Genomic DNA, 15,096 nt, shown 5'->3' on the forward strand with positions numbered 1-15,096 from the left:
CAGAGAGCATAGGTCTAAACTGTTCAATCTCTCTTCATACGACAGACAAAATCTTGTGTTATTTTTTTCGATACAAAAACAAAGATGATGCCAGAAATGTGGGGGTATACACATCAGTAAAGGATGGATAGGTCAGAACTTTCCACTCTCGAATAGAAGAGTTATTATTAAAATTATGAAAGTAGATACAGAAAGAATGTTTCCTCTTGTGGGAAGACTATAACTAGAGGCCATCAACATAAGATAGTCGCCAAAAAGATCCAGCAGGGAATGGGGAGGAAACATCTTTACCCAAAATGTGGCGAGAACATGGAATTCGCTAACACAGGGAGTGGTTGAAGCAAATAATATAGGTGCACTTAAGGGGAAGCTAGACAGGCAAACAAAGAAGGTAACAAAGGTTATGACATATTTAGATGAGGAAAGCAGGGAGAAAGAGGAGGCTCAATAGAGCATAAACACCATAATGGCTGGTTGGGCTGAATGGATTATGTAGAATACACAGCACTATAACAGGCCAATGATAAAGAAAACACTTGAATTGCCATCATGCACACCAGAGAACATTGTAGGAATGTAATGGAACTTGCATGGATTAAAAATCCAGAACAGCACAATGTATTTTACAGGGGAGATCTGGCACCTATGAACAGGGCAAGGAAAAATGCATTTCCTTAATTAAGGCTGAAGATTTGTTACGGTAAGTGAGAACACCAGGAATTGCAAATAGAATAGTTAATTCATGCCAGATCATGTACAGGAAATGAAATAAAGAGCAGGAAACAAAGTGAGAGTAAGTGAGAGAGATAAAAGAGGTGAAGTATTTAGCTTTTACAAAGTCTTCAATAATTAAAATCTAAATGAATGATACTGCACAGTTGTTAAAACTAATTTTCAGTGCCAGGCTGTTTAGAAGCAATCAAGACTTATCACAGTCTCAAAAATCCACATAACTTACAACTGAATGGATAAGCCCTAGCCTTTTGTCATCTTTAGCGTGTATTTATCAGATAGTTAGTTCATTTTCATGTCTTTCCTCATATTTGAATGCCAAGGTGCTCAGCAAGATACTGCAATAAGCATAGCTTCTGGAAGAGCAAGGCAACTAGGCCAACAACCTTGTGCTTTTACCTGCCCATGGGCAGTCGCCAGAAGTTGCAATTTACTCATCAAATGATAGGCATCACAATTTACAGCAAATTCCACACCCATGTCATTTTCCTGGCACAGAAATCAACTGTCACTGGTAACAAATATCTGTATCCTATCAGGATAATTTTTTAAAGCTTCAAATACAGTAGTGATCTCTTAAATGCACAAAATACCTGAAAAATCTCAATTACCTAGACAGCATGCCCCAGAGCTGTCAAGAATATTACACTTATAGCACTAGAATTAGCTTCAGAAATTTCTAAATTTCCAAGTGATAAAACACTATATATACCAGCAGCTTAAGTTACGATCGCATTGCATGTACTCCTATTTTGAAGTTACAGACAAGATCTATTAGATCTGTTATAAAAACAGAAAAAAAATAGTTCACATTGCAGAATGGGATATCTAAAGGGCTAGAATCTCAAGAGTTGAATTATTCAGTTACCAGAAAGCATTAGCTCATATTTTGAAATGTTTAAGTTGGTTATTGTACTTTCTGAGTTCAGCTTCTTTGTAGCTGCTTGTCACAAGAAATAGGAGCAGGCTAAACCATAGAAGCCACACAAGCCCACACTGCCATTTCAGTAAGAGCATGGCTGATTTTCTATCCCAGCTCCACTTTCCCACTCCACCTCAATATCCCCGATTTTCCTTAGGTGTCCAAAAATCTATCAGCGAGTTGAGTATGCTCAATTACTGTGCATCTATGGGGCTAGAGAATTCCAACACTTCATGGCCCATAGTGAAGAGATTTCACCTCATCTCAGTTCTAAAAGACTAACCTTTTATCCTAAGACAATGCCCAAGAGTAAGAGCCTCTGACTAAGAGTCTTTCAGCATCTACTATTCTTTCAGAATCTTACACATTTCAGGGAGACTACCTTGCATTCTTCTAAACTTGACAATATAGGCTATTCTAATCAACCCCTCCTCATAATACAACATGCTCATCCCAGAAATCAATCTAATGTACCTATGTTGTATCTCCTCGAGGGCAAGTATATCCTTCAATAAGGATACCAAAACTTTGTACATTACTCCAGCAGTAAGAATTCAGGCTTAACTAAGTGCTCCTCCTCCCCAGTATGTTATCAAGCAAATGTAAATCCAATGTAGCCCGGTTACAAAAAAGTTTCCTTGCATGTTAAATATCTGTCAATCAAAACAGGGCAGTTTCAACAAATATAAACATGGGACAATTTTAATACATCACAACCTTACAAGGTGATATGCAACAGAAACTAGAGCTAACATAGCATAACTTGACTGCTTAGCTATAAGGAGACTTGATCCAAGTAGCATAGCTTAACCAAAATCAAAGAGAAAACTGTTTATATTTAAGCACGTAGATATCGTAAATAAATTCATACTGAAGCAGATACTCTGCTCCTCCATTCGCAGGAACAGTAACTTAATCAACTTGAACATCTTTTATTACCGAGAAAGCTAGTGAAGTTAGTTATGTTTCACCTTACCCCATATGAAGCAGCATTATGTAAAGGAATCAGTCCACCTTTGTCCTGAGCATTCACATCAGCACCATGTTGTAGCAGATACTCTGCAACTTCTAGATTGTTGTATCCAGCTGTTAGACATACCATAGTAAATCACAAACAAAACTTTATTCATGACAATGTACCATATGAGGAATAAAATGTCAACATTTGGCAATCCATTAGTTAAACAGATAAGATTTAATTTGCAAAATGTTCATATTTATTGCACTTTCAAGCAAAATAATGTAGTTTTCAGGTTTATTGCAGCAATTTTAACTCGACAAATACACAACTACTATTTCTAGCTACATAAATTTAGATGATCTATTTAAAGTTTTGATATTCATGCCTTGTGGTGCTACAAACAGGAGCATCGGATTTGCATCATATGGAAATGAGAATGACAATTTATACCAACTTTTCTGTTAAGCAAACTGCATTTTAGAATCTCAATAGTAGGTAGAAGCCAAATTAGGAAATATCACTTTAATGAATCAAGAACTTTTAGCATTTGCAACTAAAAATTCAAACTTATTCCAGGCTAACTCATTAAAACTAGAGTGTGGCAACTAAGGGATTTTCACAGTAACTTAATTGCAGCGTTAATGTAAGTCTACTTGTGACACAAATAAACTTTAAAACGTACAACCATTGGAATTGTACCTGCCAGTAACTTCTAACTCCCAGTCTGATGGACAAAATATTGTAGATGACAAGACATCTACTTTATATAACAAATTGCTTTGAAAATGACATTTATAATAGGCAAGTCTAAACACAATAGATATTTTTTCTTTCTCTTGTATTTTATATCGCAGTCATCTAAACTAAATATTTGGACAATATATTGAAGTGAGGTGCTACACTTGCTAACATGACCTACACAGTTCACAATTATTAATTTCAAGCATGAAAAATTGTAGGCAAGGTTCCAGCTGCCAATACACAAGAGAAAATTGCCTCTAGCACAAATACTGTTCCCAATGGCATTCAATTAAGTATCTGTTAGAGAAAGGTGGATTCCTACAAAGCAATAATCTGAATTTGGAAGGTTCAGGTAGGAAGGTGAATATTATCTAACTCTTATCTGAGCATCAAGTTCAGATTACATCTCTGAAATAACAAGTACAATTTATATTTCGAATATTGCGAACTTTACACATCTTACTAAGCTTTGCTCGGTTTGGACTCCTACTGATTACATAAATTGTCATTGCGTTCTCCATCACTGAAGCATGATAATATTCACATCAATTAAAAAGACATCAGGGAGGAAATTTTATTGAGGAGTAATTGGAAAGGTTTGAGTTAATTAACAATAACCAGCACGGATTTGTAGAAGGCAGATCATGCTTGACTAATGGAGTTTTTTGATGAAGTAACAGACAAGGTTGAAAGGAGTGCAGCATGTGTTGTCTATATGGATTTTAGGAAAACATTAAGCAAAGTACCACATAAAAAGCTTGTTAATAAAACTGTGGTTCATGAAATAGGAGGGTGTCAACTTGCATAAAGGAATTGGCTCAAGGGCAGAAAAAGTGAGCTGTGAAAAATGGTTATTTTTCTGTCTGCAGGATAGAAACAGTGATGGTAATCCAAGGTTCAGTGGTAGGACCACTGCTTTCTTTGATAAATATAAATAGCTTAATATGTCGATGATATGAAACCTGGAGGAACGGTTAACAGGGAGGATGATACTAATCAACTGCAATAGCCCATAGACTAGCAGAATAGGCAGACAAGTGGTAGACAACATTTGACAAAAGAATGTGAGATGTATTTTGGAGGAAGGAAGCACAATACAGGCTTAATAACAGTTCCAGAATGTGCAGGATCAAAAGGACCGGAGGGGAAGGGGGTGCATCTGCATAGATCTTTGATGTTAATAGGAAATATTGAAGAGTGGTTAGTAAAGTATATGGAATCTTGGGCTTCAAAAATGGAGGCATTGAGTACAAAAGCAGGGAAATTATGCTGAAAGGTTATAAGGCCCTGATTAGATCACATCTGGAGCACTGCATCCCATTCTGTTCACCACACTTTAGCAAGGAGGTTCTTGAAAGACAACAGAGGAGATTTGCCAGAATGATTTCAAGGATGGGGCATTTCAGCTACAAGGTTAAGTTGGAAAAACTAGGGTTGGTATCTTTGCAGCAAAGGAGATTGAGGGGACATTTGATAAAGGTGTCCAAGATAATAACAGGTTTAAATAAGGTAGTCAAGGAAAAGCTATTCTCATCAACTGATGGTACAAGGATAAGCTAATGGCACAAGGATGAGGCGACAGACATTTGATTTAGAGCAGAGATGCAGTGGTTTTGAGGAAGGAAGGACTTTCAAACATAACACAGCTCGTGGTAATAACCTGGAATTTGCTGCCCATGAAGGGGCGATCAATGATTTTGGAAGGAAATTGGATGGACACTTTAAGTGCAATGTTTTGGAGTAGGAGAATGGGACTGAGTGGATTACTCCAGAGAGCCAGCATAGTCCTGGTGGGCCAACTAGCTTCCTTCAGCACAATAATTGATTCTATGCCTCAAATTTAACAGAAAATTCTGTGGTAGGAGTGTTATGTTTAAAGTCAACTACTTAATGGATAACAATTGTACTGAACACGAGCAGGTTTTTGAAATTTTAGTAAGCATAAATTACCAGTGGAAAGCTGGCTTCCAAGATGCACAGACTCCCATTTTCCATTTACATTGCATACATTTTGTAAGAATTTACAGCGCAGAAAAAAGCCATTTGGCCCAGTCTCTGCTCATATTTATGCACCATGAGTCTCCTCCCATACTATTTACTTCAGCTCACCCTATCAACATATCGCTTTATTCCTTTCTCCCTTACATATGGATCTAGTTTCCCCTTAAATGAATCTATGAGCTATGCAACTTAAGCAATTCACAAGGTAGCAAGTTCATGGAGAAAAGATTTCTCCCAAATTCTTTATTGGATTTATTACTCTCATATGTATTGCCCATCATTTTGGACTCCTCCACAAGTAGAAGCCAACACTTTATCTATTCTATCTAACCCTTTCATAAATTTAAAGACTTCTGTCAGGTCCTAAGTCAGTGGTTCCCAAAGGGTGTGGCGAGAGAGGATGGCAAGTGTGGCGGGAAGCTTCAAGGACAATCAAAGAAACATTTAAACATGGATAGATATTTTTCCAAAGTGAGAGTAAGAGCATCAAGTGATGCTGAGGACGATGTCCCATGATCATATTATAAAGTAGTTGTGTTCTATGTTATGAATCAAGCACTGCTAGGAGTTGTTTTTTTTTTGTTTTTGAATTATCAATAAAAAATTCGGTGTGGCGCGAGCAAATTTTTATTCCGAAAGTGCGGCCCAGTGAAAAAAGTTTGGGAACCACTGCCCTAAGTACTCCAGTCGTTTAGTTTTTTAAGTTGGCAAACTTAACACATTGCTCCATTTCAAAGTAATCCAGCATTGTTCATGGAATATTTATGGGCACATCAAATCTATTACCTGTTTCTAGCATATAACCTATTTCAAATTGATTAAAGATTCATTATTAGCTGAAGACACAATGTCCTGGTGTTTGTGGTCAGTGGTGAAGGAAGGATGCACATAACATTAACCTCAAAGAAAGCTTGACAAGAGATCGATTGACCTCTGCTTCTCTTGTAGTAGTGGATTGTAATTGGGATTCTTAACATGTAGTTGCTCAAGCAGCCAATCACAAAGAATTCTCTCAACCAGCCAATCAGCAAATGTAAAGCACTGAAATCAAATTACTCTTAAAATTGTACATAGAAAAATAAAGATTTGGATATACACTGGGTGAAGATAGAATCTGAAACAGAGAAAAACATTTAATGAATAGTCTAGTAATTAATCATAATGGAGACATTTAACAATACTCCACAAATTTATAATTTTAAGATCCAATCTATTGATCGGCAATAGCTGTTAGTCACATTGCCATTAAAAATCCAGTTGCATCTGAATGAGCAAGGTGCAACCTTTTAAATGGAGTTTCTAAAAGCAACATGAGAGCCAAAGGAAAGTTCATCACATTAACTAATTTCGCTGGTTGCTGGCTCTTATGGGGGATGGGGAAGGGGCATCACAGCACAAGAACAGTGAGCAACAGACCGCAATTTCCATGGTAATCTGCCCATGCACTAAATCCTTAAGTTGCGGTCAGTTTCAGAGAAGCAATGACTACAAACACTGACACAGTTTGCTGTCAGAGCTCTTCCTGCCTTCAGAAAATTCAGGCCATCGACTTGCAAAAATAGCTCCTGCCATGCTCATTTTCAAAAATTAACTGATATTGTAATGGTTGATAACTTCCTTTACCTGGAGTGCTTTATCAGTTCTAAAGCAGACTATACAGCACCTCAAGGTGCATGAAAAATCTGAAGAAATGTAGACATGGGAAAATGGTTAAAGCAATCCTGAAGAAAATATGAGATATAATTACACTTCAAATTTATTGATGATAGGTAGCCTTTAGGTGTTGTGGTTAACAATTATACTTCGGAAACATCTGGAAACTTACTGTATCAGAGAATGATTGCAGTTCCTAAGGAGGCCATTGGCCTGTAGTATTCATACTGGCTCCTTGCCCTCACAGACCTGTAAATTCTCTCCCTTCAGATATTTATCCAATTCCCTTTTGGAAGTGACAATTGAATCTGCCTTTATTATACTCACAGGCAATGCATTACAGTTCCTAACACTCACTGCACAAAACAGTTTTTCTTCAGGTTGCTGTTAGTTCTTTTGCTAATCACTTAAGTGTCTTCTGTTTCTCAACGCTTCTGCCAACTTCTCCCCATTATGTCTACACTTTCATTTTGAAAACCTCTATCCAATCTCCTTTCAACCATCTCTTCTCTTACAAGACCAACCCCAATTTCTCCACATGATTGAAGTCCCTCAACCCTGGAACCAATCTGGTAAATCTTCTCTGTGCCTCTTTAAGGCTGTCACATCTTTCAAAAGTGCAGTGTCCAGAATTGGACACAATATTTCAACAGGGGGGTGAACCAGTATATTCTATCCATCAGAACTTACATGTTTTTGTACACTGTACCTATATTTATAAAGCCCCAGGATCAATTATGCCTTTATAAGTACTTCCTCAAATTGCCCTGTAACCTTCAATGATTTGTACATTTAACCTAGTCTCTCCATTCCTGCTCCTCTCTTTTGACTTGCATCCTTTATTATTGTATATTGCCTCACATAGTTCTTCCTATCAAAATGAATCACTTTAGTAGTCCTCGTACCGATTCCTGATGAACTCCAATGTATGCCTTCCTTCAGTCTGGAAAATCAACCATTTGCCACTACTGTTTCTGCCACTCAGTTAACTTCATATCCATGCTGCAATTGCCCCTTTCATTCTATGACATTAACTCTGATGGCAAATTTCTTTTGGAAGTCCATAAACACATCAACCACATTACCCTCAACTGTCTCTGCTACCTCATCAAAAGACTCAAACAAATTAATGACAATTTGCCTTTCTGTGCTCACTTTCCTTTATTAATCCACACCTGTTGATAATCAGGGACAGAATTATTTCTAAAAGCTTTCCAACATTAAGATCAAACAGTTTCTGCAGACTGCAGTTTCTGGGTTTATTCTTGTACCTTTTCTAAAAGCGTTCTTCAGTCCACTATACCTTGTATCCAAGAAGGATTGGAAGCTGACAAAGGGTCATCCAGATTTGAAACGTTGGCTCTATTCTCTCCCCACAGATGCTGTCAGGCCTGGTGAAACTTTCCAGCATTTTCTGTTTTTGAACCATATTTACACTTATGTACAAGTAAACCAAACCTTGACCTCACTGCATTTGATCTTAGTTTGATTCTGCCTATTACCTTACTATTTCCTATTCTAGTACCATCTGCCTCTCTCAATCCTTGTTCACGTTTTTTCTTCTATCAAAAGCTATACCTTGGTTCCTATCCCTCTGCCGAGTTAGTTTAACCCCTTCCCAACAGGATGAGCAAACTGTCCTGCAAAGACATTGGTCCCAATTCAGTTGAAGTGCAACCTGTACAGCTGGTTTACATTCCACCTCCCCCAGAATAAGTCCCAAATGCCCCAGGAATCTAATGCTCTCATTCCTACACCATCTCTTCAGCCATGCATTGATCTGCTCTATCCTCTGATTGTTATACTCACTGGATATTACTATCTTTGGATTCCTGCTTGCAAGTCACTTTTCCAGACCATAAAATCTGCCTGCAGGACCGTTCTTCCCATTTATATCATTGGAAGTGATATTAACAATTCTGACCTATTGATTGGAAACTTGTGAAATTTAAAATTTTCTCCCAAGCCTGCAATTAGCAGCATTTCTGCAAAACTTCACATACGCACAGAAAACACGATACAGAATTGATGAAAACACACCTGCTAAATGCAAAGCTGTTGAATGTCTGCCCTGTGTGTCTCTACAGTTAACATTGTCCGTTGTACACAATTTTTTCACTCTGGTCACACATCCCTTCTTTGAAGCATCAAGTAAAGCAGCATCTCCACTCAGCAGGTCCTGGATGTCGGTGTCTCCATCCTTTATCAGATCAAGGGCAGTATTTCCATCCCGGTTCTTCTTGGTTGGATCGGCACCATGCTAGTAATTTAATCAAAATTAGCACTGAACACATGGGAGAACATTGTTCAAAAGCCATAAAAATCAATACATTAACTCAAAAAGTCAACAACACGACTGTTCCCATTCTGTGTTCTCTTAATATTTTCTCCCCCACTGAAACTTCTGACACTGCTTGAAAGCCTTTTCACACTTGGACAAACGGCATGCATGTGCGAAGATTGTGACATCATCAAAACTGGAACCTACAAAGCCAGCGCGCATATACACTACTTTATAACTACAAACCTAATATAAATGCTAATAGAAACAGATTATGTAATCCAACTGTAAAATGCCAAAGTTACACAGTCCCAACAAAAAATACCATGCCACCTAAATCCGAGTGTTATTACTGCCGATGGGCTGGATTTTCAGCCTTGAGGCAGGCAACAGTAGGGAAAATTCCCAGCTCGGTTCGCTCATCTCAGCTGACTTGAGAAAATGTTTGGAGGCAGTTATAGGGACTGAGTGTTGAGACTGGCTGCTTAACAGGCCCAGCTTGGTGCTGTGGACTATGGCCCAGTTTAAATAAAAGCAGAAAGGTCCATCAGCCCTTTTGCTTTCTCCATGCCCCATCTATGTCACCTCATGCTCCCCAAACTCCGATGGTCTCTCCTGTCCACCATACCAAGGTATGCTCCCACTCATTTTATTAAGGAACGCATGCAAAGCTCTAGCACTTCCATGCTCATTCATCCACTATCCACCGCATTGAAGCAATTAACTCTACAGTGACAGTAGGATGAGTAAAAAAAGCTAAGTCATTCATTCATTGATGACTTACAATTTAAGAAAAAAAACTCCTCTTTAACACAGCCCAATAAAAGCGTCAAACACTTTCTAAAGTATTAACAGCAGAAAATGCAAGTGGTGCTTAAACTTGTGTAAATGAACAGTGTAATTGACAGCATAGATCAGAAAGCCAGAGCTGTTAATGAAGCTATGTTTTCTCAGGGGTTCAGGTTTTTAGTACGCTAATCGATATCTGGGCTCTCAGCTAGAGGTTTGGCTACTAGAACAAGGGATGAAGTGAGACGAACTGTCTTTGATATCAAGATAGTATTTGACCGAGTATGGCATCGAGGAACCCTAGCAAAACTGGAATCAATGGGAATCAGGGGGAAAATTGCCACTGGTTGGAGCCATATCTACAAGAAACAAAAATGTTGTGGGTGTTGGAGGTCAATCATCTCAGTCTCAGGACATTACTGCAGGAGTTCCTCAGGGTAGTGTCCAAGGGTGAATCATCTTTAGCTGCTTCAATAATCTTCCCTCCATGACAAGGTCAGTATTGCACAATATTCAGTGCTATTGGCAACTCTTCAGATACTGAAACAGTCCATGGTCATATGCAGCAAGATCTGGACCATATTCAGGCTTGGGCTGAGAAATGGCAAGTAACATTTGTACCATGCAAGTGCCAGGCAATGACCATCTCCAACAGGTTAGAAAGAATCCAATCATCCCCCCTTGACATTCAATGGTTTTACCATTGCTGAATTCCCCACTATCAACATGCTGGGGGAGTACCAATGACCAGAAACAGAACTGAAAGAATTTAAAAACTTGCCTCACTGCAGGGGAAAATGATGCATTAGGACTTTGCTAGTGTACCTGCTTGCAAGAGAGTGTCAAAATAACACTATCTGCAGGACGTACTGGCAAGGATACCTTCCTGCAGTGTTGTGGCATCAACGCAGCTTTCTCCCCCACACCTCACCATGGCGTTGAATGCTTATTGGAGTGCAGGCCCTCAGTACTGCGCATGAACGTCAGCCTCAACTCTTGTACTCATCTCTAGGGTGGGATTCAAATATAGAACCTTCTAATTCAGAGGAGAGTGCTACTAACTCAGCCACAGCTGACAAACAAAAGATCCTAAGGATTGCTACTGAAAGAGCACTCTCTGTACTGGCAAGTATATCTTCCTCCACCAACACTAACTTATTTGGTTAACAGGGCCTTACACTTTACAAACTGATTCTGCATTTGCCTTTGCAGCAATGACTGCAGCTCAAAAATTAATTGATGGTTGTGTTTTTGGGTCGTCTAAAAGATGCCATTAATGTTTAGTTTCGTGCAATTTTCACGGCCTGCACATCATTTCTCTTCCTCCTGCCCACAAACTTTCTATAGGCCTTTGCACTGGAACTTCTGGCTACCAGAAATCCAAAACCGGGCAATCCTTGTGCATCTCCTTAACCAGAGGGCATAATCATTACCGAGACACACAAAATGAATGAGGAAATGTTATAATCGTTAGTTCAATGCCAAATCAATAACAGAAAGCAAAAACTGAGAGAGGAAAAGAAAGATTGTCTTAAAGGGAGAGATGAGGCAAAACAATGTAAAAAAAATACAAGTTTTTAAAAATCCAACATTAAAATTTTAAGAAATGAAACTTCACACTTCATTTTCAGGATGAGAAATGTTGTATTGCAGCAATTCTATGCTTAAATAGGATAGGCCTACCCCATTCCAGTACACTTAGTAGGTATCCAGTGGGCAAGTGCAATTTCACACCCTTCATGTATACGAATGCCCCATCCCTCAGTGAGATGAGTAAATGCAACTTGTGGAGGAGCTGGGGAACAGTAACTTCCTGATTTTTGGGTTAAACTGCCTAGTTGTAGTCACTGGAAGCTACTTTCAGGTTCACTCTAAAAAAAATTAAGAGTGCGGATAGTCTCACTTATTTCCACAGGAAAATCTGGGCCACTGTGTTCTATCTCAGGCTCACTTACCAGCAATAAAAGTTTACAAATTTCATATTTTCCCTTGGCTGCAGCCTCATGCAAAGGAGTAAACCTCCACAAATCAGCTACATTTACCACTGCACCATGTTTAACAAGGAGCTCTGCTACTTCATAATGTCCATAGGAACAGGCATTGTGCAATGGAACCAATCCTCTGAAAGAGAGATAAAAGGAATGGCAAAATAATGATGAGAGAACTAAAAGTCTGAAAAATCATAGTGGAATATTACTCTTACAAGTGTCACATCAATATCTTGATCGACTATAAACTAGAGTAAATTAACACAAATCTTTTATGAAATTTCTACATGCACTACACAGCTACAATAATGGCTCCCACTATGCTCCGCGAACCAGAATTTGGAAATTATCCTAAGTAGTGTTTCTTCAGTGTGTAATCTCTTGTTGTTGTTAAGCTTCCTTTTATTATTGCTCCCTTTCTCCTCTTTAACAGTACAATTAGCCAACAGGTAAAATCCCCAATGGATGTGTGCACACACATAGGAAAGGAAACAACAGCAGTGTGACAGTTCTATTATATAATACAAATTATTACACTCACTAGAGTACTTCATTTGTAATTGATGTCAAAACTTCTCACAACCTAATCACAGTGTAATCAAGTTTAAATACCAAATAAGAGCTGAGAAAACTTTCCAAAAAGCAGAAAGTACGAGAAAGTAGCTAAATATTACCCTTTGTCCTTGGCATGAACATCAGCACCATTTCGCAACAAATATTCCACCACAGATACTCTGTTGTAGCCAGCTGCAAAGTGGAGTGGAGTAGACTGGCGACCTTCTATGTCTCTGCAATTTACATTCTGAAGTGTACAGAGTTTCTAAAATAAAGAGCACCAATAGACAATCATTTTACATATACTCATGAACCGTGGTGATTCTTGGAGGGCGGAGTGCAGAGAAACAAAAACTATACATTGCAATCTTTACACACCAGTGCAACAGGGGTGGGAATCCCAGAAAATCTAAAATGTGGAGGGGACACGCCCATAAGCAAGAACAATTTCAACAAATACATGCACACTATGTGACCCAACAAGGCACACTGGGCGATCTCAATCCCACCACATCACCCGTTTCAATGAATTTAACAATCTCCCTAGTCTGCAAAGGCATCCAGTTGAGCTTCACCAGCCCTTCGTAGAAAAATAATTTCCTGCCCCCTCTTCTTACTCCTAGTTTCACAAATTTTTTCCCCCCCATTATAAACTTCCACTAGGTTATCTGGAACAGGTTTTATGTTCTCTCATCTCTCAAGATAAGAATTGCATGCATTACCAATGTGCCTCAGAGAAGAGTTTGGTCATTTTCTTATATTGCTATACGATTCGATTTCTACTGTAACCTTCTAATACAGCTAAGTGTTGTTTTTATTGCTGGAGCCCGGAGCTCATTTATCCAGAACAACCCTCAAAATCTCTTTTCCCAATAACAAACTGCATGATTAAATCAAGTGGAGCATGTTCACCTTTATTTTGTTCTTTATGGCTTGACTAATTTTATTTATCCGGATTGAAATGCATTTGCTCCCCAAGTTGCCACGGTCCAAATTTTCTACTGTAGCCGTGAAAAAGGGGCTTAAATTTATATACATTACTCTGAGAAATCATTACCTTAACTACATCCAAGTCCCCAGCTTTTGCTGCTTCTAATAATTGCCGATCAGCGTCAAGGTTTCCAACCATAACTCCTTCTATACGGATTTGGGCAGAGGAAAGAGGAACAGACAAGGCAACACAATTTTAAATTAAACACCAATGACAAGATGTGATGTAAACTAATTCTAAAAACAATTATGTTCAGTGTGAAACTAAACACTGCCCAATTGCTTCACCCATGATGAATAATTTTTAAATGCAACAAGCATTTAACCAAAACTTAACTTGTTTTCCTTTATAATTTTCACAAGTAATTCTGTATTTTATACAAAGTAAAATGTTCTTACATACGTCTTGGAAGGGGGAAAAAACCGTACCAAGTAGAGTGAAGGAAGACTTGAGGATATGGGCAAATACTTTTTAATTGAAGATTCTGGCACGAATGGCAGAGCAGGGAATGGGAGAAAGGAATGAATGTACAGCAGGCCCAAGCTCATGGCATTAGTTGGTATGGAGATTATAAAGGGGGACTACCCCCTTCAAGACCATGGAGAAATTTGTACAGAGGCAGAAAGACTTTGAAGTCGATGCAGTGAGCCACAGTCAATCCAAGCAGGTTTGTGAAAATAAGGTGCAGTTTGGGAGGCTGGGAATGGGAGCTTTACAGATTTTAAATCTGGAAGTGACAGAGATGAGCACTTGAGTGATCTTGTGGTGCAAGAGCCAGGTTTTACAATGGAGACTGGTATAGTAATTTCTAGTTGGTGGGACATGAAGTTCAGTTCTAGAACAAAGAACAGTACAACACAGGAACAGTCCCTTTGGCCGATCATGATGCCCTCATTAAACGAAAAATCTTTCTGCTCTTACTTGGTCTGGATCCCTCTCTTCCCTCCCTATTCATGTACCCATCCAAATGCCTCTTAAATGTTGTTAATGTGCCTGCTTCCACAACCTCCTCTGGCAGTGCGTTCCAGGCACCCACCACTATTTGCATGAAAAATTTTCCTTAAACTTTCTCCCTCTCACCTTGAACTTGTGCCTTGTAATTGACACTTCCATCTTGGAAAAAGCCTCTGACTATCCATTCTGTCTTTGTGTCTCAATTTTGTAGAGCTCTATCAGATTTCTCCTCAGCCTCCATCTTTCCAGTGACAACAATCCTAATTTATTCAACCTCTCTTCATAGCCAACATCCTTGAGACCAGGCAACATCCTGGTGAACCTTCTTTGCACTCCCTCCAAAGTTTCCTTCTGGTAGTGTGTTGACCAGAACGGCACGCAATACGCCAAATGCGGCCTAACCAAGGTTTTATATAGCTGCGACATGATTTCCCAATTCTTGTGCTCAATGCCCCAGCTGATGAAGTCAAGCATGCCATATGCTTCCTTAATCACCTTGGCCACCTGTGTTGCCACTTTTCAGGATCT

The 15,096-nt window shown here is 38.9% G+C and overlaps 1 protein-coding gene across 6 annotated transcripts in view; it reads right to left on the reverse strand.

Annotated features, from left to right (window-relative positions):
* The window catches only part of LOC144500511 (poly [ADP-ribose] polymerase tankyrase-2), a 75,331-nt gene that overhangs the window by 22,107 nt on the left and 38,128 nt on the right, over positions 1 to 15,096 (reverse strand). For all 6 annotated transcript variants that reach the window (XR_013498985.1, XR_013498984.1, XM_078223552.1 and 3 more), the window contains 5 exons: positions 13,681 to 13,760; positions 12,743 to 12,888; positions 12,036 to 12,201; positions 9,051 to 9,270; positions 2,631 to 2,740 (listed from right to left, as the gene is read on the reverse strand). Coding sequence is in view for 4 of the 6 variants with exons in the window: in XM_078223552.1 (XP_078079678.1) it covers positions 2,631 to 2,740; positions 9,051 to 9,270; positions 12,036 to 12,201; positions 12,743 to 12,888; positions 13,681 to 13,760 (722 nt within the window). In the remaining 2 variants the exon portion in view is untranslated. The remainder of the gene's footprint in view (positions 1 to 2,630; positions 2,741 to 9,050; positions 9,271 to 12,035; positions 12,202 to 12,742; positions 12,889 to 13,680; positions 13,761 to 15,096) is intronic.

The sequence above is a fragment of the Mustelus asterias genome, chromosome 11 (assembly GCF_964213995.1).
Source record: "Mustelus asterias chromosome 11, sMusAst1.hap1.1, whole genome shotgun sequence".
NCBI lineage: Eukaryota > Metazoa > Chordata > Chondrichthyes > Carcharhiniformes > Triakidae > Mustelus > Mustelus asterias.